Here is a 27745-nt window from a genome sequence, read left to right as displayed (position 1 = left end):
CCCTGTCCACTAACCCTTCCAACACCACTGGCTTAATCTCCTTTTTAAGGGAATGGCTAGCAATTGAAATGCCGTAATGTCCGGCTAGCAATATCAAATCAGACTTACGACACATTTCAAAAGATTTGAGTGTAGGATCAGCAACAAAATGGTCAAAATCAAAACTTGAAGCCATAGTGCAAAATGCAGTCACTAAATTTTGAAAACACTACCAGTACCTAAGTTATTCATTTGCCCCTCTAATGCTCAACAATCCCGGACGAGCCCCCAATTATGTTACGAAACCCTTTAGGGTCTAGGGTAGAGTTTGTAACATAATGATATTTTACCAGGCTGTTGAGCATGAGGTGCAAATAAGGAGACCACACAAGGTTTTGAGCAAAAGGTGCAAGGTGCTTTTACTCTTAAGCAGAATAATATTTACAATACTTACATAAACACTATGCACAGGGCATAAACAAAGCAGTAAGCCACTACCAGGGGACACGGGTGTTGCCAAAATAACAAAAGCAGCTAGGGAAACCAAAAGACAGACTAACTAACTAATTATGTAGTATAGTGAAAACAAAAGCCTGCCTACCTACTCTACCAATGTTCAAAAATACATAAGTGGCAACCACCCCTTACCTAGTGTGCTTAACAAAGGTTCTGCCTACGTGATGTCTATGTATAGAGGCCTCTGTCTTTCCTGTCCCAAGGCAGCAGCATATACTAATTAGATTACAGGTAGGCGAACAGACACTAAATGACAAAAGTTTGCTCTGGGAACATAAATGGAGGGCTATAAACAAGGCTACACAGACAGGGCTACAAACAGGAAATGGTTGAGAGAGAATGAGCCAAGATGGGACCCAGCCTTTTATAGACTGCAGATGGTGGTGATTGGATGAGGGTGGAGCCAGGTAACAGGATGATTGACAGCTGATGAGACCTGTAGTGAGTGACAGAGGGAAGGAGAGACAGACAAGGGAAGGAATACAGAATCCCAGACAAAACTACGTGGAACGTAACATGAGCAATTACAATTGAGCAATTCTTTTTCCCTAACAACTAGCAGTACCTAGACAGGCTTTTAATTTAATGTTAAACCTTGTTTTCTTTTTTACTTTTGATTGTATACTACCGTAAACCTTTTTTTAATATGATTTATTCAATATTTGTTTATTTAAATCTTTACACCTTTTGATTATAATTGTGATGCAAAAATTGCTATACAAAAACAATTATGATTAAATCGCTTGGTCATAACACTAGCAAATATATTCAATTCAATTCAAACTTTATTCCAGACACACAGGGGGTCCATATTGCATACAGATAAAACAAACAAATATAGCAGACAAAAGTGTAAACTTGAGAGATATACCTACAGTATGACACATTCCCCTATCTCACTGATCTTTCTTGTCATTCTCTGTAGTATAGTTTCCAGTACATTAGGAGTGGCGTAAAATAATCTATTGACTTTCATAGTGGTGAGAATGCTGATATTACAATTTACACTGTGTCCATAATTGTTTTGCTTTCTTTTTAGTGTTGTACAGTAGGTTAGTACTGATGTATGACACTTACAAGACTGAAAGTTCAAACCAGAATGAGAAATCCACCACCCATAACATTGTGTCTTTATGGGCCGTCAGAGGGGACATAGTTGTTGAGACCCAGCAGACATTGTTAGGCCCAGGCTAATAGGCATATCGTTGCTGTCGGGTGGAATACTTACACTAATGTCCAAAACTGTTACTTTTCACGATTCAAATAAAAAAATAGCAAATCTACAAGCTCCCGGGGCCAGGTGGACCCTATGCTGCATGTCTCTACTCTCTCTCCTTGTTTCCTGTCTCTCTCCACTGTACTATCAATGAAGGCAGAAAAGACAGAAAAATGTACTTTTAATAAAAGCACTGCTTGGTGTCAAAGTACACTAGAACCAATTCACTCCTTTCATCCGGTTCGTGGTTTGTCCTCCTGACAGTTGGAGACCCAGTGAGTCGCTGGTGGGCATTGGTCCTGAAGGCTGCTGTTCATTGGCTACAGGGTGACGATGTCACCGTGAGGTCACTACTGGCAGAGGCAGAGCGCATGCCCAGGGTGCTTCACACTCTTGAGTAAGTAAAATGAAACACGTGTGTGTATGAATCATCATCATATATCAAGGTCCTTTAATCCATGTGCACGAAAACAAATGAAGATGAGTAATGGCGTCTCTCCTTCCCTCACTTGTCCCATCTCAGCCACCCCCTGCCCAAGGCCGTGTTGATGCTGTGTAAGGCTGTCCAGATGAGCCTGTCTCCTCTGAAGGGAGAGGGAGTCATAACGTGTCTGTCTCACTGTGACAGAGCCAGCAGCTGTCTGCGCTCCAGCATCTCCATTCCTCTCGCCCAGTCTGCAAACTGGCTCAACAAGGTAGAGTAGAGAGAGAAAGCACAGCAAACACCAGACACGGCTGATCTTCATGTGTGTGTGTGTGTGTGTGTGTGTGTGTGTGTGTGTGTGTGTGTGTGTGTGTGTGTGTGTGTGTGTGTGTGTGTGTGTGTGTGTGTGTGTGTGTGTGTGTGTGTGTGTGTGTGTGTGTGTGTGTGTGTGTGTGTGTGTGTGTGAAAATCATGATTTGAAGTAAAGCACTAGAGCACACAAATATCTGGCAATACATTTTATTGAACTAGTCGTTTGGACATCGTGTGGTACATCTTCAGAGCACTGGATCGGCCTGCATTTGTTCATTTGATGTTTCCAAGGGTAGACTGTGTATTCTTTGCTGCTCGCCAAACGGTAGTCTAGTCCAATAAAGTTTATGGTCTCATATCCTTGTGCTCTTATATGTGTATAGCTTTACTTAAGATAACGTATTTCTGTGTTCTCAAGATTTCACTACTCCGACAGAACCAGATCGGCCCACAGTTCCATGCTTGGTGGTTGGAGCACGAGAAACTACTTTATTCAGCCTTTTCCTTCTGTCTCTCTCTCTCTATCCCAGTCGGTCCTTTCGTCTCTCTCACAATCGTCCAGACAGCATATACCTACATGGACATCATCACATCTACTTGTACTGCATATGTCGTTAGCCTTTGTTCTATTTCACCATAGTTGGGGTCATGGTCACAGGCTGACGTGGGGCTGTGTGTGTGCACGTGCGCAGTGTGGCTGGTTGGAGGTGGCTGTGGTGCATTGTAGTTGCATTGCATGATCCTGAAGCCCAGTGCAATGTGTCTGCAGTGCAGTACAGAGGCCTCCCCGATCTGCACGCACCTGCAACACACCCCATCCCCACCATCACAGAGTCAAACTTAGAAACCATATGTAGAATTGTTTTTTTTATTTGATACTATGCATTGTCGTTAGTATTTTACTGTTAGTATTAGCTGTGATTGTAGTGAAATTATAATTAGTAACAGTTGTCATGGTAGATGAACGCTTTATCCTGGGTTTATGGAATTGAATTATTCTTTGTACACCACGGTACATTCTCTGTACTGTAATAAATGTCTTCTACCTCGTTCTGTATATTAATACCGGCCTTGACTAAACAACAATTATTTCACTTTCACAGCTAATGAAAATGATGCCCTAATAGCCAGAGCCTCTTTTTTCCTAGGGGGTGGAGCTTTTGGTGTGTGACCTCCTGTTGACCCTGAGGACCAGCCTATGGCAGCGAGGAGGCAGCGGCAATGGAGAACCTGGCCCCGCCCCTGGATCCCAATTGGCTGGTTTCCAGAGGGACCTGAGTGCACTGAGAAGGCTTGTACAGTGCTACAGACAGGCACAACACAAGGTAAAGTCATGGTGACTGTAAGGTCTTCTGATCTGGACCTCCAATGCAATGTTGTTATCATCCACAGTTGGGCTTAATTTATACTTCGTCATATGCCCTTTTGGCTTGACAAAAGAAGACAGGGTCTAATAATGGCTTGGCTTCATGTGGATCTTGAACTCCATATGTGACGTCAGTAATCTATATCAGTAGTTCTCAAACTTTTTCATGTCAAGAACACCCAAATTGATATGTATTTGGCCGCGGACCCCCATCTGAAATTGTTTTGTGCCAGGGCCAAGAATCTGAATTATTAAAAACTTGCTAAAAAATAGCAGATGTACAGAGCTTGTATATCTGATATTTTTTTAATAGCCAACGTATAAAGCATGGATAAAGTGGTTAAACTCCCCAGACCCCACTTTGAGAACCACTGATCTATATGATGTATCTATAATGTATTACACTAAAGAACAGGGAAAACTGTTGCGCCCTTCTTTGTCCTTTGTTCACGGTTGACTGCAGGTGCGGTGGTCTTAAAAAACATAAAGGAAAACTGGCAGAAAAAGACTCGCTCGCTGCATAAGTAATATTAAGGAAAACTCCTGAGACGGAGACTTAAGACTTAGCTTTTATTTTTATATGCTCATAAAGTGCTCTGTGCTCATAGTTTATTCACTCCTCACTATGAGCACAGAGCACTTTATGAGCATATAAAAATAAAATAATTTCTAGTTTCTTAAGTCTCTGTCTAAGGAGTTTTCCTTAATATGTATGCAGCGAGCGAGTCTTTTTCTGCCTTTTCTTTCCTCTATAATGTATGACTCCATATTTGATTACGGTTTCAACCTGATTTGAGCACCATGTAAGAACAACATGACCCGTCTATCAAGGCCATGAAACTGTTGCTTGTATTCACAGATGTTTCTCTTAGTAGTTTGTTTTGAACATGGTGTTATCTGATTTTCAGTAGAATCTATATTTCTGTGTATCAACCTTGAGGATGAGGTTTTAATTATCTTAATTTATCGGCGTATTAATGGTGCAAGGTTTACTGTATCCACGGGGTGTTTGATAACCATCTCTTTCACAACTGTTGATGATACTTTGCATACTTTTGACTTGTGTAAAATCATATGAAGAATTATATCGAAGCAGGAAGCTCCTTGAATGCAACAACATATTTATTGTAAGTCACTGTAGTTACTGACTTCAAACTACACTTAAAGGAGTAGTTCACCCAAAAAAGTACTTATTTTCTATCAATTACACATGCTATGAAGCCTTGAATTCATGGATATTTTTTTGTTTTTGTCACATTCCTAAGCCAATTATTTGATGACTGCGTGGCTACTCAGTAGGAGACTCTTTGAGACTCCACCAGTCATCAAATTATTGGCTTAGGATTGCGACAAATTAATTGATTGAAAATAAGTCATTTGTGGGTGAACTACTCCTGAACACAGTAGACTGTACTCAGTGGTGTGTTCTACCGTGGTACGCTGTATACGCCGTATGGCCTGCAGATCTTTTTCGTCACCACCGTATACATTCTAAAACAGTTCGAAACGGCGTATCTGATACGTTGATACGCATCTGATACGATGCACCCAGGTGGCTGGGCTGGGGGGACGGCAATACAAACAGCAAGAATGTGGTCTGACTATAGTCTAACTCTGAGTTGATGGTTTATCATGTGTGTTCTTGAGGTGATAATTAATGGCTACTGGTGAAGGAATTCACACATTTCAACGACCTGCCATTCTCTTTATTGAACGTAGGTCACTGAATTGAGTATTTCATTAGTATTCAAATTACGGGTCATAGCACAGCAAAATCTTGAATCTTCAATACAGTTTGTGTCTTCAATGCCAAGTTAATACTATTCTGTAATAGATACAGGAATGCTTGCTGTTAACACTGCTATTATATCTGATAAGCCTAACTAGCATTTATTTATAACAATCCCTGCACTTCTATGGTAATACAAATAATTGAAAATGCATCTAAGGCTAAAAGCAGCTCTGAAGTGGTTGAGTTACAGGGTGATTAACATTAGAAACAGTAGAAAATCAGTACAAAGCATATTGTAAGTGTACTCAGTGTTACTGTGAAACTGGGCCTGAGTGGGCCCGGCCGAGTTTGTGAGGGGCAGAAACGCGCGCAGAGTGCACGCAATTTTTTTACATTAATTAATTATAGGCGCGTGCGTGCGTGCCGTGCGTGTGGGAGGAACTAGGGGGGGAATAGTTATAGTATACCCTCCAAAAAAATCTAGAACACACCACTGACTGTACTCACTGTAGACATATGTACATACTAGAAGCAGAAATTCATATCACGTGAAACCCATTAAATACAGCACCACGCATTTCATTATGAAAATCATGAAAGATATCAAAATGTCTCTGAGCCGCTACAGGACCCAGACCGAATCATATTTGTTTATTGTGTTCTGCTGAAAGTGATTGAGACTAGTGGGAAGTCGGGTAGGGAGGACAATATCTCTCCAATGGTATAGATAGATAGAAGAAAGTGATTGAGACTATGACGTGTGCTTCTGTTCCTCCAGGTGTTCCTACATGAGACCACAGTGAGGCTGATGGCTGGAGCCAGTCCCACACGGACACACCAGCTGTTAGAACACAGCCTCCGACGCAGGACGCACAACTCCTACACAGCTGGTAAGTAACACACACACACACACACACACACACACACACAGATGTACTTATATCTGTGATTCAGATCACAAAATACAGTAAAACCTCACACACACATCAGCTAGTAGCGTGCAGCCTCTGACACCGTAGCAACAGCTACCGATAACAGAAACCGATAAGCTTTAAAAAACGGAAACCCACACGGCCACACACACCTCTAGGATGTAATTGACCTTGAGTGCTTGTCAGGGAGCAGTTTCCTTGTGGCTATTGCTTAATTTAAACATTAATGGGGAAATTGAAAAATGGACTCTGTAACAGTGCTGGAGGGCAATGTCAACCTTTACACACACACACACACACACACACACACACACACACACACACACACACACACACACACACACACACACACACACACACACACACACACACAATCTGACTGTGGATACACAATGTAATAGCTATTGAATGTATTTTTCCCTTCTCTCTCTCTCCTTTTCTCTGTCTACCTCATACACCCCCCCCCCCCCTCCCGGTCTCTTCAGAGGGTGAGTGCGTCCTGGGCGAGCGGGAGAGGGCCCACGCCATTCTGCTGGTCTGTCGTCACCTGCCCCTGCCTCTGCTGACCCCGCCCGGCCACCGTGCCCGCCTGCTAGCTGAGGCCAAGCGCACCTTGGAGCGCGTGGGGGACCGGCGCTCCCTACAGGACTGTCAACAAATCCTCCTTCGTCTCAGTGGAGGAACAACCATCGCTGCCTCATGATCTCAAACACACACACACACACAATTTATCATTTATCATTTATCAGATATTAGGGCTAACTACTGTAATGACCAACTCAAACAGTGACCTCTCTGTCTCGCTATATTGGATATATATGGTGTGGTTACTCACACCCACACATAGACACACACAAACGTCTATTATTATTCTCATTCATATGCCAACGCAATTCAAAACCAATAACAGAACAATACACTGCCGATCTACACGTGGACAGTTAACTTGTACCATCACAGACACGTCCAAACGTCATCCCCAATACTCACACTGAAGGAACATGCACAGAGTGAGGCCAAAACACTGGAAGGTTATGCATGTGCTTCTTTGCCGTGCAATGGCATTGTTGCAGTGTTTCTACGCCACCTGTTGGACAGTAATGGTAACGCGCTGGCTTACAGCCCTGTTGTTAATACTGCTACTGTATAAGGAAAATCAGGTTATAGAGCCCCAAAGGGAAAAGGGACCATTATCTCATGGCTATTTAAGTTAGTGAATAACACAGAAGCTTCATTTAAAGGCTTCAGTGCATTCAAACGTTGACAGCCAAGCTCTTTTTTTTAAACTTGCCTGTCCGTTTAGGATGCTGGTGGACAGACTAGCTTGCTTTGTAGCCGTACAGTGCTGAGTAGTGTCTATTTCTATCTACCTCATACACTGTACAATGCCAGCATTGTACTATGGCGCAACATGGGCTACCTGAGCACTGCATCATCTGACATCAATTGCAATCAAGTGGCACTTTTTAAACTGATGCGTCAGTACAGTACAATGTTGTTCTAATGATAGTATGCCACGCAGCTTTGTTTTAGAGTTAGCACAGTGCAATATAGCTGTTGCTGCCGCTGTAGGCAGTTTGCTGCCTACGACAAAACGAGGAAAGTGTACAGTATCATTTGAAATTATTGAATTGGAAAATACCTTTTTATTTAAAAAGAGGAAAACAGCCAATTCCGTAGGCCTATAGGTTGAGTTATACACACACACAATCACAACGTGGAGCAGGAACACACACACACACACACACACACACACACACACACACACACACACACACACACACATACACACATGTGATTGTATATAGTTTGTACATAGATAGAAACAGTGGTCTGAAATAGATTAAAAAGGATGTCCTCACCACCTGCTAGAGAGAAATACAAGGAATGACAAAAACACGACAAACTAGGTCTAAAATGTTTTTGGAAACTGGAGCCACCAGAATACCAACATTAGCTCAGACAACCAAGCCCTGCCCAATGTATATCAAGTGGAAATAAATGGCCAGGTAAGATTTGGTCCCTAGTCATGCAAAAGTTTTTCTGGGAAATGTAGTCAATGTGTGATGTAAAGCTCTCAAGCGTAATGGCCTTGATGTAGTTATTGAGAATTCTTTTATTGTTTTATTATGAAGAAATGCCGGAGGAGAGCTATCGTGGAATCAGTGTCCAATTGGCTTCTCCGTTTTATAATGGTCTGTCTGCCTAAAGTCGACACTTCTTTTCTCATTCCTTTTATGTGTTCTGATTGTCTTGTTTAATGGTTGTGTAACATTATTTTATTTGTTTTTGTTTGAAACTGTTATGTCTTTATTACTATCGTTTTATATTGGCAAGTCAACTTAGGGGCAGAATTGTTGGGAGGTGATATTTAATAAGAAGTTGTATATTTTATTGAATAAAAAAACACCACAATAATAAAAAGACAAAAGTATCCGCAGATTAGCTTGCTACTTTAGGAATACTATTACTTTGGCACTTGTCAGTGTTATTGGAAATAGTTCTATCCAAATGCTTAGAAACTGACACAAGATTAGCCCCTCAGCCTCAGTCTACCAGCTGGAACCAGTTTGTTGGTTATACACCCACGAGTCACGACCTAGCGAGACCTTAAAAACTGCTTTTATCCACCTCTGACTGTCATCACGGATTATCTTTTTCCCCAGACTGCGTGCAAAGAAGAAAAACGTGCACAGCATGCCATCTGCAGTGGACAGAACTGTTGCTGTTATTGTTATGTTACAGAAATGTCTCTTATTGTCTTGACATCCCCCAGATGTGTGTATTATTTTCTGAATTTCTATGTTCACTTTGATTTTATTTTTATTTTTTAATAAAACAACAGATGACAGTGGTTGGTGAAGTGCTTTAAATATCTTGTCTCCTGTTTGAGAGGAAACAAACTGAACTGAACACTAAAACGCCCTTGTTGAGTATTAAACCTTGTCTCCTGTTTGAGAGGAAACAAACTGAACTGAACAGTAAAAAGCCCTTGTTGAGTAAATGTATACACCTTTAAAATAATATAGGAAGAGGAACTTAAAAAGCACTGGGAACTGGAATGAGAATGTGTTTTTCTTTGACGAAACAGAGCAGTAATTGTGGGGAGAGAGAAGGCAAGTGCAAATGGTGAAACAAAAACATGATTGATTGACACTTTACTGCGTCATAATTGGAGTGCAAAAAAAAGCCAGCTTAACTTTTTCGTAGCGAGTCACACAGGGCCGCTAGTGTGAACGCAGCAACTCAAATGTCATAGTAAGGGGCCTGTGGTGAGTATTATAGGGTTACTGTTTCCCTGTTTACTTTTTCTCCCCAATTTATTAGTTATGCCAATTGATTCCTTCCCTCCTCACACACTTCTGTGTTGTCACTGCAGTTGTATCCTACTGTCTCACCTAACAGTGAGGAGCCCCCACCAGGAGGACTTAGAGCCTGTCCTACTCTCCCCGCCCAACACTCTTGGCTGACAGGTGCAGCCCCAGCCTGTAGGATTACATGCAGTGACAATTGTCACCCTCCCCACCCAGCTTCCCAACCCCGAACATGGGCCAATTGTGTTCATGTAGGTGCTCGACAAAGCTCGAACCCACAACCTCCGCAGTGGCGGGCAGGAACTTTACCACTGCCTCACCCGAGCGCGAGCGCCCTAGTTTCTCTGTTTTCACGTGTAGGTAGATGGTCTTCTACACAGGAGGCACCAGGACACCTCAGGTCTCCTGAGACATTCCTGTGGATTAATATAGAAAGACAGCAGGCCTTAACACACAATAGAACCCGGCCCACTGCTGGGAGTGGCTGCATGTCACATACACACTCTATTCACTCTGGAGTTCCTCACAGAACTCTTTTGAATCCAATTGAAAGGAAACTTTGAGAAGGGAGGGGGGTTTAGAAAAAGAAAAACAAGCATGGGGACTTTGTATAAGTATACAGGCCAGAAAAGCACTGAAATACACTCTGACAAAGTATTAAATTACAAAATATATATATATATATTAGCCTTGGATCAAGACTATCATAAATGTATTTTATCGAGTCTGACTTTTACTTTCGATATGCAAATGTCAAAATGTATAAAATACATATGATAGTCTTGATCCAAGGCAATAAAAATATGAAGATAAAAGGTTTATGCCTGACAGCAACAATATGTAAAACACGGTAAAAAAAATCACATTATTTGTGACTCAGGGAATATGCTATTTCAATGAAAATGTGAAGATATTTATTATTCCATAGTTGTTGTTGTTGTTGTTTTGACATTAGTAAGTCGGTGAGGGTGAGCAGTGGTGTAAAGTAACTAAGTACATTAACTCAAGTACTACAAGGCAAATGTAATTTTACTCCACTACAATTATTTGAAAACTTTAGTTACTAGCAACTTTGTAGATTTGTATTATTATTATTACAAAACATACATTACCACTTCAGCCTTATATACATTTCGGCCAATTGAAAATAACCGATTTTGAAATAAAAAGATTTTTAGACATTTTATACATTTGAATGTAATCTGAATGTATTCTATTTTTGGTCCTTTAAGTAAAGTAACAGACTTGTACTTGTAACAGAGCACTTCTACATTGCAATATAGATACTATTAAGTAAAAAATGTGTGTACTTTTTTCACCACTGAGTGACGGAATGTCCATTAGTAATTTTAGTTGAGAGTGAACCATAGGAGTGAACAGAACATCGTTGGAGCATCCGGACCGAGGGAAACGTGCGTGAGTTTCAAGTCGGGCATAATTGTGGTGCACACGCACTGAACAGGAACAGGAAAGAGAACGGAACAAACACACGTGTGTAAATATGAAGTACATTAATAAGTCACATAATGCGTCCAAAGATGACAAATTCAAGCCTGGATTTAAGAAAAGAAACGAAAAAATCATTGTATCATTTGACGATGACGATCGACAGTAAGTAATTGAGCTTTGTGTGCCTTAGCCAGTGGCAGCTAACCGGTATTGGTTTTGTTTTGACTATCTGTCAATGTTTGTTTCATTGAATACTTTATCAACAGTTGCAAAAAGTACAGTGGTACGATTATACAATGATGCTAAAAGGATAACACAAAAAACCCTGAGGGCTTGTTTCTATTGTGGTCCTATGTATTCAATTCATCAAGACATTTAAAGACATACATTAACATACAAAAAATCATCAACACTAGGAGCGATATATGTACAGTAAATATGGGGGGGATGTCTGTTGTTAAGCTTAGGAAATTGCAGGTGCAGCAATAATGTGCTCTTTTATGTCACGTGATATTGTGTGCCTGTTATTTTCTCCTGTAAACTGAAATAAAAAGTTATATTTATTTAAAAAAGAGAGACAGTAAGTTAACAGATAGAATGTTTGTTTATTTGCATTGTTTACTGTTGTCTAGAGTAGACTAGTGTTTAGATAAGTATACGAATACGTTTGTATTGAAGCATGCATTGTATTCTGAAAGAATATTGGTTTTAAGATTAACTTTTTGTGGCAATCCTAAATGATTGCCTTGCTTAAAGCATTCCAATCCAGACAAGGACCCCCAAATGAATAATATGTACCACTACCATCGGAAAATGTTTTGTGCTAGGGACCCCCATACAAGATTTGTGTTGATAATATGTAAAATAATAAATAATAGGATTGTTTTAATGTGAGCTTGTAGATTGGCTATTTTCAAATAGCAGATATATATTTTAGGGGTAAAGTGGTCAAACTGATTATGATGCTATACTAACAATTTTAGCTGGGGACCCCCTTGAAACCCCTCAAGGACTCCTCAACATAACTTGTTATGGAGGTGATGTGTAATGTAAACTGTGGTAAGGCCATGCAAGTTGATTGTTCTACCCGGTCCTGTCGTGTGCAGGGAATTCCTCACAGGGTTCCACAAGAGAAAGGTGGAGAGGAAGAAGTTAGCAGTGGCAGAACTACAGAAGAAGATGAAGGAAGAGCAGAAGAAAGTCAAGGAAGAGGTGAATTTTAAGCATTTAAAACCTCTAGTCCAGTGGTTCTCAAACTATTTTCATGCAAAGGACCCCCAAATTGATATGAAATGGCTGGGGACCCCCATCGGAAAAATAATTGTGCCAGGGATTAGGGCTTTCACGACTAGTCGACTTTGGTAGTCGACTAGTCAAAATTTACATTAAAAAAAATACTTTTTTGTTTTTTTGCCATTGTTTTAATGCCATCCTACTACTATATTACTATTATTATTATCCTCCTGCATTATTTTTATGCCGTTTTAAGGGAAGCGCTTCTGGCACAGCAGCGTCTCCAAGGATCCCCATTGCGCTATTATTGGGCATACTTTTGACCCCCTTTTGATAAAAAATAAAGTCAGAAGGATAATAATAATAGCAATGTAATTAAAACAAAAGAAAACTTTTTTTTTCTTTTTTTCCTCCAACTATTCGACTAGTACCAACAAGGTCGACTGGTGGTTATACTAGGTGGTCGCCTAGTTGGTGAAAGCCCTACCAGGGATACCCCAGAAGAGAAGATTTCTGTAATAAAAAAAAAAACACTTAAAAAAAAAGATGTACAAGCTCGCAGTGAGCTTGTACATCTGCCATTTTTTAATAGCCAACGTAAAAATATGGATAAAGGGGTTAAAAGGATTGTGATGGTGTATTAATAAATTTAGCTGGGGAACCCCCTCAAGGACCCCTGGGGTCCCCGGACCCCACTTTGAGAACCACTGCTCTAGTCTTAGAGAACCGGACTTTACAACTGTACTTTTACCGCTTTTTTTTAACGTCTATAGTACACCCAATCTCTTCGCCAAAAATAGCCAATCTCTATGCTCTCAATGTGTTGCAACTTTGTGAGCTTGTAGATCTGCTATTTGGCTTGTAGATATGCTATTTTTGACAAATGTTCCCCTCATAGACATGCTAGGGTTCAATTGGTTAAAGGTGCAGTAAGTGATTGTTTTGTTAAAATAAGTGTTAAATAGCTCTATTTTCTCATAGTAATCATTGCTATAAAGTGTGTGGTAACAGGGGTCTCCCAGTCTCCCAGAAAATGCATTTTCAGATCTGGATACAAATTCCATCCAATCAGAAGAGAGAGCTCATACAGGATACAGTATAAACAAGTGAAATGGGAAGTGTTGACACAAATCAATAATTGAACTGGAACACTAAAATTGAAGCTGATAAATGGGTACTTTTTCCTAATCGGAAACCCTGTAAACACACTATAGTAATGATTTATTTGTGTTATAACATAGAACATAACATTTTTAACATTTCTTTTTAGTTTTAACCACAAATACATACGTAAAGCTTACAGAGAAGTGACTGTTGACAGAAGGGGTGACTAATGACATGTTTCTGTCTCATTTCAGAGACACAAGACATACATGCAGATGCTCAAGGAAAGAAGAGAGGCCCTCGGTGAGTGACCCCCCCCCCCCCCCCCAACACACACACACACACACTAAGTCCTTAGATCAGGGGTTCCCAAACCTTTTAGCTTGAGACCCAAAAGAAAACCCAAACTAGTAAAAAATAGCGGATCACAACGGGCCGTGATGCGACGTGTTGTGAGCTTGTATCTATTTTCACTACTTTTTAGACTTTTTCTCACTGCCAGTCTTATTTCTGGCTCTGTTTGCCCACTGCCAGCGATTTTCCCATTTTCTTACCTTTTTCAAGTAGTCACAGAATATTTATCTCCATTATGGATCCCCTGATGGTTGCTAATCACTGAGGGTTATACTGTGGTTTCACAAATGTCAACGAGGTCATCGCGACCTCGTTGACATTAATTGTCTGCCTTTGAAAATAGCATGTCTGGGCCAAAAATACATAGTAAAAGAAAAAGTACACAGGAGCCGAGATACAGCCTTTTTAAGTAATAAGTTAAACAAGAAGTGAATAGAGCAGCACATCTTCGGATCACGATATCTTGGGTTCTGAAAAAAAAAATTCAAAAAAAATTCAAAAGTCGTTATAAGTCGTTCTTGGCAGCCAGGGCGTTATGACAATGACTCGTGATAAGTCGTTCTTGGCAGTGAGAGAGTTAAGTATATAAAATGTATGGATTCTTTTTTAAATTCTATTATGTTCTTTTTGAAAAATGTTTGATTTCTGAAACATTCTTATTTTTGAAAGTTTTTGAAAATCTTTTGAAATAATAGTTAAAGAAATTGTAGCAAACAAAAAGAAATATTTACTTGAGTCGTGACACATAGAAATCGCCCACGACTCACAAATGGGCCCCGACTCACTGTACGGGTAACGGTGGAGGAGGATCGCATCCTCCATGGTTGCCTCTGGCTTGGCCAGCGCTCCACAATTGACCACGCTCACCAGTCATTAGCCGGTAGGGGAGAGTGTTCTCTGTTGCTGCACTGGCGACAGGTTTGTTGGGGCGCAGGTTGTCTATACCAGTGGTTCTCAAACATTTTCATTTCAAGGTCCCTTAAATTGACATGCATTTGGCCACGGACCCCCATCTGAAAAGATTTTGTAAACCACATAAGAGAAGATTTTACTTTTTGTTTTTATTATTCCAAATTGTGCACAATTATTCACAAATGTTTTGAAAATAGATAAATCTACAAGCTCACAACACGCGTTGAGACCCACACGCGAGACCAAGTAAAGCTACTGGTCTTATTCATGTGGGGGAACAATAACATTGCGGTGCCCAACTGGATATACGTATAACTGGATATTAGTCGGAGAATTGTAGAAACATGAAATAAGTTCATCACAAATTTTATATTTGGTTTCACTTCTTTCTGATTTCATCATTACCATTGTACTACATTTCATTATTGAAGCAAGTAAATTAACAAATTGTTTCTATATCATGGACTCTTATTTCTCACTCTTTCTTATCTCCTTCCTTTTTCCCATGTATCAGAGGAGGATAAAGATGATTTGGAGGAGGCAATAATAGGCACAACAGAGTCTATCCAGTATGATCATCCCAACCACACTGTCACTGTGACAACCATCAATGACCTCGACCTCACAGGGTCCAGCAGCTTTCTTCTTGGCCCAGCAACCAATCCGGTAAAGAGAGTGTGCGCTCCTCCCATAAATGGTTACATGTGTATTGTCGGTAGATTAGTGTAGATTTGTCGGTTTCTTTTCAGTATCAGTTATTAGAAGTGACTCTTGACCAGAGTGGCAGCTTAACCACATTAACCCTGGCGTCCCTATTTTGGGCAAAAGAAAAGAAGACAAACAAAAAAAGTAAATAGTTTGTCAAGCTCATGAGACACATGAGCTTGTAAATTGGTTATTTCAGCTATCGTCGTACAACAAAGTACTATATAGGGTTTAAGTGGTTAATGGTTCTGAGAAAACAACACATCCAGGTGCTCACAAGAGAAACAAGGCCTATTGTGGTTTTCATGGTTCAATTGGTATTCAACAATAAAATCCTCATTGTTCATTTGTAACCCTAAAGTCTACAAATGTAACCAAAAGTTAACTCTCAGAATTAAATAAACACTCAGGATATTACATTGTATGTACTGTATTTATTCACATCAGTGGAATTACAATGTCACCTGTTGCATTAAGGTTCATGGAGAAAATGAAGACAAAAAGGAGGGAGAAGAAGGGGAGGAGAAAATGGTTGCAATGCCAAGAAGCAAAAATGCCCCCATCCTCAACAAAAAGTAATTATCCACACACACACACACACGTATGTATGTTTGTTACTGTATTACTGCTGTGACACACCACATTTTGTAGTTGCACGTGGTTGTCGTGCACCGAAAAAAGTCGATCTACAAGCTCACAACGCATTGCAAGCTTCTAAATAATCTATTTTCAGTTTGCAACTAGTATATATCAGGTTTAATGATCTGAACCCAACATGCTGCTCAGCTACACTGAGCCCCAGTAACATGGTGCTCACATCATAGCTGTCGCTAAGCAATACTTGGCCATTTCCTGTTTTTCTATTAGTGTTCCTCTCCGTCCTCCGTCCTCTCTCAGTTGTCCTGTGTTGTTATTTCTCGCCCACCTCCTGTAGGATCCGCAACCTGGCGGCCTCGATCAGCAAGACCAAGAAGAGGAAAGGAAAGCAGGAAGGAGGCAGGAAAGGGAAGCAGGAAGGCAGACGAGGACGTACAACTGCAGACAAGAAGCACACCGGCGAGCACGTTAAGACCAAGACCGGGAAGTCCACTAAGAAAGAGAGGCGCCGACGGCAGGGGAACAGAAGACATCAAGAATGAGAATGGGGGGAGGTTAACAAATATAGAAATGTATTGAATTAAACGTGATGAGACTGGATTGACTTTGGCCAGAATACCATGTGAGTGACCATGATGGACTTGATGAGTACCTGTGGTGCTACAAGCTGGAAGGGTCTTTGATGAGTCAAATGTTTCTATGGATATAACCAGTGTCTGCTTAAATGTAAAAAGAAAGATTAAAGAAAGTCAAGACATTTTTAAAAACTGTCCATTCAAACACTGCCCTCACTGCATCCACAGGACCTGTCTGCTGCAGGCTTGGATATGGTAAAAAATGTACCTTTTCTTTTTTTTTTACTATGAAACTGTTGTTAAATATATTTCTTGCGATGAATAACTCATGTATTTGCTGAGACTCTGAATAAACTAAACAAAAAAGAAACATTCAAATAAGTGCATTGTAGTCAAATGTTTATGCAAACTCAACATGTTCTCTGTGGAAGTTAATCTGTCTTCAGCCCTATTGTTTATTTGGAAACGTGACACTCTATTCAACATCCTTGTTTAGAGCATCAGCAAATTAATCCTTGGGACTATTTACCATCATAACACAAAATTACCTGTATGTGAGAGATCCTGGGGAGTACTACCCTTTCCAGATGTGACATTTTATCAGGGAATAACTGCATTGAAATCCTTTATCATTGAATATGTTACATATTGTACAGTAGCTTTTAATGTATGTTAAACCCATACCTCAGTAGTGTTTATTTATTTACGCTAACCCGAGCCAGTGCATGCCACCTGTCACTAGCACAAGAGTTTCATTTCGCTTTCTAAAGCCCATGATATTTAATACAACCCCTCAATGGAGGAACCACTGAGCAATCGGCTCCATTTTGGCTCCAGGCCTGTCCTCGCGGCTTGGACCTCTGCAGTGTTAACAGAGAGCCATCATGGCTGCCGTCTGTGCTTCAGTTTCATCCATTGTCGAAGTAGCCAATCGGATCTATGTAGGAGTTAGGCAGCCAGAGGGGCATAGTGAGCATGGAGACGAGGCATGTGCCTGCTGGGGGTCTGATGGACAGCTCATCCTCTGGCTTCTAATGCCATATTTCCAGTTCAGCTTCAGCTGATAACAGGAGCCATTTCTATCAGGTAATGTTGATCACCTTTTTACTTGTTACTTTAAGATCCAAACCATCCTTAAAATTATGCTGTTATTGCCCTATAATGTGCTGTAGTTTTTGTGCATTTAGTTTTATTCAGGGGTTTGTGGTGAAGATGGTTTGAAATGTGTGTGTTTAAAAATACTCTTGCGGTTAGTAATGTTATTCTGTGGGGAGCTTTGATAGCGCTCTGACTGGATTATATTTCACTGTCCTCTTGTGTGATTATCACCCAGCTCAACACTTCCGCTTTAGAAAGTGCACAAACCATGAAATAACAGATCCACTTCATCAGTCATTCAGCTTTGCTCACTGCCCACGCCTGTCTCTGGAATGGCACTGTTCTAGTTTTAGTATTTTTATAGTGGCTGTTTTCCCTCTTTTTTTTTCTTGATCTGTGTCATCAGTGTAAGTTAGGCAAATTCTTCTGCTGGACGTTTGTCTGCTTCACGGCATTTAAGTGGAACCACATGTACGCTCCACTAGTGTTTGACCACCATGTTGCCTTGTCATCTGGGGTGAAAGTTATGTTAAACTGTGTGTGTTATGTATTTGCACTGTGCAACTCTTTATCTGCCTCCCTTCCTGCTCACTGTTTCACAGTGTTCTCTTTGGGATGCAATGAGGGTGCGAGTGCCCCCTCCGGACGTGCCATGCCCCTCTCCGGCGACGAGCCCATGTGCCCCAAGTTCCAGCCCAACATCTTCGACCCCTCCCGCTGCCATGACTGCCTTCGGCAGAAGCACCTGCACTCGGGCGCTGTGGAGAGCACCGAGGCAACAGCTAAACCACAGAGCCTTGAAACTAATTCAGGAACACGTTCTGGGATTGGTACTGGGAATGGGATTGGGATTGGGATTGGCCTACTGCCACACAAAGGAGCTCCATTACAAGTAGTCCCATCCAAGGCAGAGGAAAAGGACACCAGCAGCAAGGTAAGAAAGGGGAGATGGAGGTATTTCCTCCATTTTAAAAGGGCAGGCAAGATGAGAGTGATTTATGGACAGGAGAAAACAGACAGGCTGGTTGGATAGAAGCTGAGTGATGTGATTAGTTGGGTTTACAGACAGCCAGGCGGGTGAATGAATCACTGGGGTCACAAAGAAGACACTGAGGTCACACACAAGACAATCAACAAACAACGAGTAAGGTGAATGAGGTAATGTGTAGATTGAATTGACTTATTTTCTTGGGAAATGCGTATGTGTATACACACACACGCACGCACACGTGCGCGCACACCCACACAAAAGCAAGCACTCACGATTCCCATTATCTTGGATAGGGACTGGACGAGAATCCATATGACCATATTTGGGAAAGGGAGGCTGTCATGTTTCTCTGTAGGTCAAGATTGAGATCACAAAGAGTGTATTGTGAAATGCATGTATAGCTGTAAACACAGTTCATTAGATTGTTTGTGAGTGATGCAATGTTGCGTGCGAGTGTAATAAAAAATAAAAAAGGTCAGGGGGGTTGGGTATGGTGGATGCAGGCAGTGGCTTCCATTACAAATTAATGAAGTAGGATCATTTACTGCCCTTTTGGGAATCACTTGTAATGCTAGACATAGGAGCAGTGTACAGATAGGACGGACAGTTTTACATACAGCATTATAACCACAAACAACTAGACAATTCTATCTGGTTGTTGTTCATTCTATTGTCTTTACAGTCCTTCACTATCCATCTCACAGAGCAAGTTCAAAGTTGGATTGATTGCTCACAGGAAATAAAATGATGGTAGAGAAACATAGGATCTTAAATTGTACCATATAACTGTACATTTTGTTATCAGTGGAAATACACCAAAAACAGCATTCAACACACTTATTGAACAAAGCCAGTGACTGATATTTACTGATGCTAAAGTCAAAGATTAGGCTGGTTTGTGAACACAATCAATTTTAAGAGAAGGAATTACGTCCAGAGAGAGAGAGAAAAAAAGCTGTCATTAATTAATAATGAGGAGAGCCATGGTCCAGGTTGAGTTACAGCCGTGTAACTCTAATCGAGCAACAGACTGAACATGTGAGTGTATGTGGTGGAGAGGTCTTGGGGACAGACTCTATTCAACTAATTTCTAACATGAAGATGGGGCCAGACAGACAGACTTGGAATAATTAAGTATGTACATTGTGATTTTGAATGGCGTGGTGTTTTTCAGTGTGATTGATTTGTGAATGATTTGTCACATATACGTGCTGAGAAATCATTGTGAATGTGTGATTTGTATTCTGCATTGTGACTTTATATGCTTCCAAAGTGTATTTTGATTTGTCAAAGATATTTGATGTAGATTCTGTCAAGGAGCTGAGGAAAAAGTCTCAACCTGCATAAAATCATAATTATTGTAAATTATCACCAGCAACATATCTCATCCTCCATAATGTATACCACCAAAGACCACAAGAGATTAGAGAAGGGATGGTGATTGACGTGACATTGTGATTGGCCTGTGTTTCCACCTGTGTGTCAACCTATCAGGATGACTCTGATGGCGTGTCTGTGGTGAGCAGCTACTGTGATGTCAGCGGAGGTCGAGCAGGATATGGGGAGAGCTCTTTGTGCATCCTGAGTCCCGACTGTGAACTTTACATATGTGACGAAGACGACGACGGCGACATCGACGAAGACGACGATAGCATAGACAGGTAGGAACACTGGAGGATCAATATCATATATTCAGTATATGAAAGTCTTTATTAGTGTTTTGCACAGTTATGCTGAGAGCTGGCAGATCCAATGAATTAATGTGATAATGCAGGATGCTATGGAAACTTTTATAAGTAAATACACTGGATCATCACTGATTGGAGATGCGTAAAAGATGATAGTGTGATTAAGGAGGGCTGGAAAATCTAATAGATCATCATGATAACATAAAACATTGTAAAACTTTATCTTGAGACATGAGACATGAGACCTGAATTGATATGATAGTATAATCTATTAAGTACACTAGAAAGAGCTGCTTATAATCGTGTACAGTAGAATTATGTACATTGATATGCACCAACATTCACTTTACCTCTAATCATTATTGTGATGCAGATAAAGTAGTTTATTGTCTGTGATGTTATCTATGTAAGTCATTTGTATAATTACTGTACATACAGTATATCAATGGGGGTCCAACAATGGGACATAATGGATCTTTTGTGAGTAAATCTCTAGAGTCTAGAGATTTGCTCTAGAGTAGATTCATGTCTAAGAGTCTGAAAAATACTTTTTCTCAGATACTTTATCTATTTTGGCCCTGTATATGTTTATATATATGTTTTTTTTATGTATTTTTTATATCATCATTCATTTGTTGTTATTTAGATCATTAGTTCTCTTACTCTGTCTGTTTCTATCTGGCTCTTTCTTTTGCTCTCTATTGCTCACCATCTCATTCCTCTCTCTCGTTTCCCTCTCTGTGCTGTGCTCATCATTCCTCTCTCCTCTCCTCTTCCCGTAGCGGTCGTGACCAGAGCGACTACACAGAACTCTGCGGTTCTGTCAGTGCCGACGACTACTACCTACCGGTCCGTCGCCAGTCAACCCATCTCAGCATGACCCGACTTGATCCTCTACCCAACCGGCCCAACCCTCGTGTTTGGATGGAGGAGGCGCGGAGTAAGGACCGCTTTGGAAAGCATTCAGGTAGCCTACGGGAAATGGACTTCATATATTCATTCATTTGTTTATGGTTGGCTTAGAAAAATGTATCACCACATCATGAAATAATATACATGTAAAAGAGATAAGAAGGGTAGGACAGTTTTGAGGCTGAGCCTCTCTGTCTCTCTCTCTTACTGCCTTAGGTGGTGCCAGTTCAATCCGAGACCAGAGCCCGGTTACTGCTTTCCGGCATTATGAGAGAGGTCACACCCTCTACAACACCGGGAGCATTGAGCCCAAAGATATCATCCCATTTCGGAACCGAAACCTGGGTGTGGCATCTGAAAGACAGCCTCCAGAACTCCTAGATGGTTTAGACAAGGATCACACAAAATAAGATCTGTCATCTGATGGATGGATGGATGGATGGATGGATGGATGGATGGATGGATGGATGGATGGATGGAGAGAGAGAGAGAGAGAGAGAGAGAGAGAGAGAGAGAGAGAGAGAGAGAGAGAGAGAGAGAGAGAGAGAGACAGATAGAACAAGAACTGTAACGGAACTGGATTGCAACCTACAGTATGTAGTAGATAAATGAGGTATGCATGTTGGCAGACTGAGCCTCTAGTATGGTGATGGCCTATTGCACTTTACCAATCTGTATCCAGTTACTGCCACAGGTGTTCTTTACATGGCTATGCTGTCAGCTAACCTCTGTTTGATGTCATCAGTTGAGGTGTCCCAAAGCAATTATCAGTAATACTATATAGCTGGATGTATGCCAGGAACTCTGTTGTTGGTACTTGGTAGATGAACTTTGATGTGTGCATTTTGTATACAATGTAGTATATGTTATTTGTTTTAGCTCGTGCTCATTTGATTTTGCTATTTTGTCTCATCTGTTTAAGAAAGTAGGTAGCTGATATATTGCACTTTTACCTTAGCGCTAGGTATACTCTTGGTTGCTTGTTTTTGCAGGAAATGCACTTAAGACTTCTGGTGATTAGTAGTTTCCTTCCCTACCTATGTTGAATGCACTTATTGTAAGTCGCTTTGGATAAAAGCTCCTGCTAAATGAATGTAATGTAATGTAATGTAATCTCTCTCTCTCTCTCTCTCTCTCTCTCTCTCTCTCTCTCTCTCTCTCTCTCTCTCTCTCTCCTCTCTCTTTTCTCTCTTGCTGCCTTTCTCTTTTTTCCCTATCTCTGTCCCTGTTCTCTGTCAGGGTCAAACGAAGAGCGACAAAACCGTGAAAGTGGCTACTTCTCTGTGGGGAGGGCAGCTGGCGCCCGTTCGATCCGAGACCAGAGCCCGGTTTCTGCTTTAGCTGGTGCCCGTTCGATCCGAGACCAGAGCCCGGTTACTGCCTTAGGTGGTGCCCGTTCAATCCGAGACCAGAGCCCGGTTACTGCTTTCCGCCATTATGAGAGAGGTCACACCCTCTACAACAGCCGGAGCATTGAGCCCAAAGATAGCATCCCATTTCGGAACCCAAACCTGGGTGTGGCATCTGAAAGACAGCCTCCAGAACTCCTAAATGAAGATCTGCCTGAAGAAATCATTCCTCCTGACCCTTATGAAGTCGCTATTGAAGTTGAGGCTCAAGTGGGGCCGCGCTCCCCAAGTCCTACTCCCTTTAAGATCGCAGAGTCCCTAGCCTCTGCTGGCGGCCGGAGAGGCCGCGGCAACAGTTCATATGGAAGAGGAAACCTCTCTTCAAACACATCACCCCATCAGCAAACAGGGCGTTTTGATTCGTCAAGACAAGGATCTGCCCTGCAGTCTCGTTCTTCTTCGCCCTCACAGGGTAACGTGCCATTTCGTCGCAGTGAGTCTACTGCGTCCCTCAACAGGCATAACTTTGACAGTGGTGGGCGGTCTCAGGGGTACGACCAAAGATCCGGAAGTCTCTCACAGAGCAAGCACGGGCGCGGCATTGAGTCTGGAACACTGCCTAGAAACTTCAAGTCACAATCCAATATTGTTCCGGATTTTAGTAGTTCCTTGCACAAGACAGAGGTAAATGGGTCTTTAACTGGCCGTGGTGGACACAGGAGAAGCTCATCTCCTCCAAAGAGGGACTACAACTCCACTGGCCAAACATCTCTCCGTAAAGCTGAATCCAGCAGCAGTTTGTTAAGTGGACGAGGGAGAGACATGACAAGCTCATCTCCACCAAGGAGGGACTACAACTCCACTGGCCAAACATCTCTCCGTAAAGCTGAATCCAACAGCAGTTTGTTAAGTGGACGAGGGAGAGACATGACAAGCTCATCTCCTCCAAGGAGGGACTACAACTCCACTGGCCAAACATCTCTCCGTAAAGCTGAATCCAGCAGCAGTTTGTTAAATGGACGAGGGAGAGACAGGACAAGCTCATCTCCTCCAAGGAGGGACTACAACTCCACTGGCCAAACATCTCTCCGTAAAGCTGAATCCAGCAGCAGTTTGTTAAATGGACGAGGGAGAGACATGACAAGCTCATCTCCTCCAAGGAGGGACTACAACTCCACTGGCCAAACATCTCTCCGTAAAGCTGAATCCAGCAGCAGTTTGTTAAATGGACGAGGAAGAGATAGTCGTACCTCATCCCCTTCTAGGAGGACTTGTGACCCCCAGAACTCCACTTCCCCTAGGAGAAATTACAACTCACCCAGCCAATCTGTACTTTGCAAATCAGAATCCGCCACTTCCCTGAATGGTCGTAGTCACCATGGACGTTGTGGCTCTCCCATAAGAGAGGGTTATGATATTGAGAGCCAGGCTAAAATGCGTAATCCAGAGCCCAGGAATGCCATGAATGACCAAGAGCACGAGATCCCTGGCTCATCTCCTGCCAGGCGAGATTACAATGTAACAAGCCAAAACGCGTTGCGTAAGACTCAGTCTAGCAGCTATGGTGGTAGTCGAGGCTGTGACAGTCGTAGCTCCTCCCCTGGAAGGAGAAGCAGCGAGGGTCCTGGTCAGTATCAACTGAAGAAAACAGACACAGGTGGCTCATTAAATGCCTGTGGCCGTGAAAGTAGGAACTCTTCGCCTTCGAGGAAGAGCTATGATGCCCCTAGCAGCCAGTCAATGCTCCGAAAGTCAGAGGCAAACAGTTCTGTCAGAAGTTATAGCCACAGTCAAGACAGTCGTAGTTCTTCACCTTCCAGGAGAGGGTATGAGACTCCTGGCCATTCCATACTCAGGAAGACAGAAACCAGCAGTTCACTAAGTGGTAGGACCTTCAACAGCCAGAGCTCCTCTCCCTCTAGGAGAGGCAACAATGACCCTCCAGGTTACTCAATCCTGAGGACTGCTGCCAGTGGAGAATCCATGTGCTCCTCTCAGAGAAAAAGCACTTACAGTGACAAAAGATCCGACTCCAATCACGCACCACGCACAAATCCCTCCTCACCACCACCACGCATGCGGGAATCAAACCATTCCCTCCATAATTCCTCCTCGTCACGTGCTGCCTCCCCTTCCAGGCAAGCCACAGAGAACAGCAGAACTGCTTTTTCCCAGAGGACATCCACTGCCACCATGCAAGCTTCCAGGAGTTCCAGTGTGAACAGGGCAGGTGGTGGTAGGCGGAGTCCTGAGACTCGTAGCTCCTCCCCCAGTGACAAGAGGCCGTCCCTCCGGATACGTAGCCCCTCCCCCTCACCTCAGAATCAGATGCGAAGGCATACCTCTTCCCAGAGCTCAATGGAATCATCAGAATCAGGCCAACTGTCAGCAGGGTCGACAGGCCGGAACAAGGAAGAGTACGCCATGATGGCTGACTTACCAAAGGTCAAAATTATTCACCCGAGCGAGGAGCCAGGTTATGTGGGTCAAACCCAGAACAACGGGCCCGCAGCAAGGCAGAAGCTCTTCAAACCGGCCAGGTGAGAGTCATATTACACCAAGAGACCAGTGGAGTTGTAACAGGATGGATGGTCAAGAGTACAGTATGTAGGTGAAGTTATTCAGTTAAAGATCTGTATTGAGCTATTATTGTATAACGTTATAGCATATATATCAGTGGTTCCCAAACTTTTTCCCAAAAGAGAAATTAAACATTTGCCCAGGACCCAAACTTCGCGGCGTGTTGTGAGCTTGTAGATCTGCTATTTTCACTACTTAATAAAAGTATTTTCCCCCTCTAATTAATAGATTTTGTTTTTATGGAATTATTTTTGAAAAAAAAGGTTTTCTGGTTTCTGGTGAAAAATTGGGAATTTATTGGGAATTATTGTAAAATATATTATGAAAAAAAAATAATTAAAAACAAATTGTGGAAACAAAAATTAAAGGGGTATTTACTCGTGACCCATAAAAATTGGTCTGCTACCCGCATATGGGTCCCGACCCACTGTTTGGGAACCAATGATATATATGATAAACATGTATTCATTAAGTAGATTTAGTTAGAGTTAGACCTGCCTGGGTATGCACCATCCTTATTGGTTAGTTTGAACATGTTACATGTTCAATGCACAGAAATCTATCACGGCTTACTGTTGAGAATAGATTACATCCATGTATTCTCACCTTTTTCTGATTTTTATTTTTTTATTTTTAATAAAAAAACACAATATTTCTTTGACCAGGTAGGATACATAAGAGATGAACATAACCATATGACTAGACAAGCCAGTTCAGGTTATCTGGTAGCACCTAGACCAAGAACAAATCTTCTCAAATCTTCTATTATCTATAGAGCTGTAATAGGATGGCACTCATTGCCTAATTGCATAACTAATACAAACACAAAATTCACCTTTAAGAAAAAGTTTAAAGAACACCTTATGCAAACAATCCTGTACTGATCCCCAGAGGGACAACATTACATGTGTTGCACGGGATTTTGGTTTAGTTTTAATTGTATCTTTTATTTTTTGTATATATTTTTTCAGATTATAGTGATTGTAAAGTTGATGTTGTTTCTTTGTGTCAGACCCCAGGAACATTAGCTTTTGTCATTGCAAAAGCTAATAGGGATCCTAATAAACAACAATAAACACCATCTCTCAATGTGTTGTTTCAGCCACTCAGTGAGCAAGCAGCCATCCAAATGGGAGGACCCAGGGGACCTAGACAGGGATCATGCAGGGTGGCATCATGGAGGCAGTGGCCGTCTGTCAAGAGCTCAATCCCCTACCTCCTTACACATGCAGGTAGACTGGATGGTGGGGGCGGGGGGGCTAAACTAGAACTGTTACTTTGTGGCATATGAACCTTCACTCTTGGGGTGCGTTCGGAAATACAGCACTGAGCGCACTGGCCAATACAAACTAATAGGCGAGAGCGTTCCGGTGCGCAATTTCCGAACGCATCCTTGTTTTACCTGGAAAGATTCTCAGAATCCATGTTCTATACTAGTAATACAGTTATTATATAGTGTAATAAAACATTAAGAAGTATGGTGTAATAAAGTAGTACACATAATACATACCACCAAAAACATTTATTGTGTGGACTGAGATTTGAACCCATGCAATGACACTTGTGTTGTACATTACTAGCAGTTATACTCCCAAGAGCTCCCTCAGTGAAATTATTCCAACATAGTGCATTCCGGTGCAACTAAACCTTGTACTTTGTGGTTGCCATCACCCACCTCCACCTTACATGTAAATTTGTAAAGGCATCTCTCACATGATGCCAGATAAAACCAATCCTTTGTTGCTGTGAAACTCAGAGAGCTCCTCCTACGTTATCGTTTATTTAGTCAAACACAGAATAATACTTTACAAATGAGAACTGTTCCTTTCTAGAGATCAAGCAGTCCTATAGAGGAGAACAGCTCTGGGACAGATCATCATCAGGGATCAGAACAAATGCAGGTATGTTGTACAGATATCCGTCTATATTCTTTGACTCCAGGTGAGTGTGTCTGTCTGTAATAATCACCATGAAATTATGACATTATGACAAACTATTACTATTCATTGCTATTAATTACTACTTTTTATCTTGACTATTTGTTTTAATAGTCCAAATGTATTTCTGTATTATTGTTTGTAAATTATGCTTCTCTTACATTCATTGTCATTGTATATTATATGACAAGTTGACAACACGATAATCTTGTATCAAACTCTTTTTTTGTATTATTATTTACGTATCGGTACCAGCTGGCAGATAATTACTTACGTATATGGTATATACAAAGTAACCCCACGTCTATTTGACTGTTTTGTCAACTGGTTGTTCTATGTGTCTGTCTATAGCCTATATTTCACCTACACCCTAGGGGCATTTCGTAAGACTGAGCTTTGTCAAACTGTGGTCTGCCAGGGCATGTGTTGAAATTCTTTAACAGAAACTGACAGAGGATTTGGGGTGGGGG

General features: G+C 41.6%; 2 protein-coding genes across 3 annotated transcripts in view; both read left to right on the top strand.

Moving 5' to 3' along the window:
* srebf2 (sterol regulatory element binding transcription factor 2) overlaps positions 1-9331 on the top strand; it is a 29818-nt gene extending 20487 nt beyond the window's left edge. For both annotated transcript variants that reach the window (XM_080447475.1, XM_080447474.1), the window contains exons 16-20: positions 1976-2108; positions 2235-2406; positions 3596-3772; positions 6324-6435; positions 6963-9331. In XM_080447475.1, coding sequence (XP_080303601.1) covers positions 1976-2108; positions 2235-2406; positions 3596-3772; positions 6324-6435; positions 6963-7180 — 812 coding nt within the window. In that variant the 3' untranslated portion in view covers positions 7181-9331. The remainder of the gene's footprint in view (positions 1-1975; positions 2109-2234; positions 2407-3595; positions 3773-6323; positions 6436-6962) is intronic.
* A 1915-nt stretch (positions 9332-11246) lies between these two features.
* nol12 (nucleolar protein 12) lies at positions 11247-16870 on the top strand. The gene is made up of 6 exons (XM_080447487.1): positions 11247-11402; positions 12347-12452; positions 13832-13880; positions 15358-15509; positions 16026-16123; positions 16483-16870. Exons 1-6 carry the CDS (start codon positions 11293-11295, stop codon positions 16685-16687), a joined length of 720 nt encoding a protein of 239 aa, XP_080303613.1. The 5' UTR covers positions 11247-11292; the 3' UTR covers positions 16688-16870.
* Positions 16871-27745: the final 10875 nt, after the last annotated feature.

This window comes from Gymnoscopelus braueri (genome assembly GCF_963280865.1).
Source record: "Gymnoscopelus braueri genome assembly, chromosome: 13".
Taxonomy (NCBI): Eukaryota; Metazoa; Chordata; class Actinopteri; order Myctophiformes; family Myctophidae; genus Gymnoscopelus; species Gymnoscopelus braueri.
The sequence above is the reverse complement of the archived record's forward strand: the minus strand, read 5'-3'. Positions and strand labels throughout refer to the sequence as shown.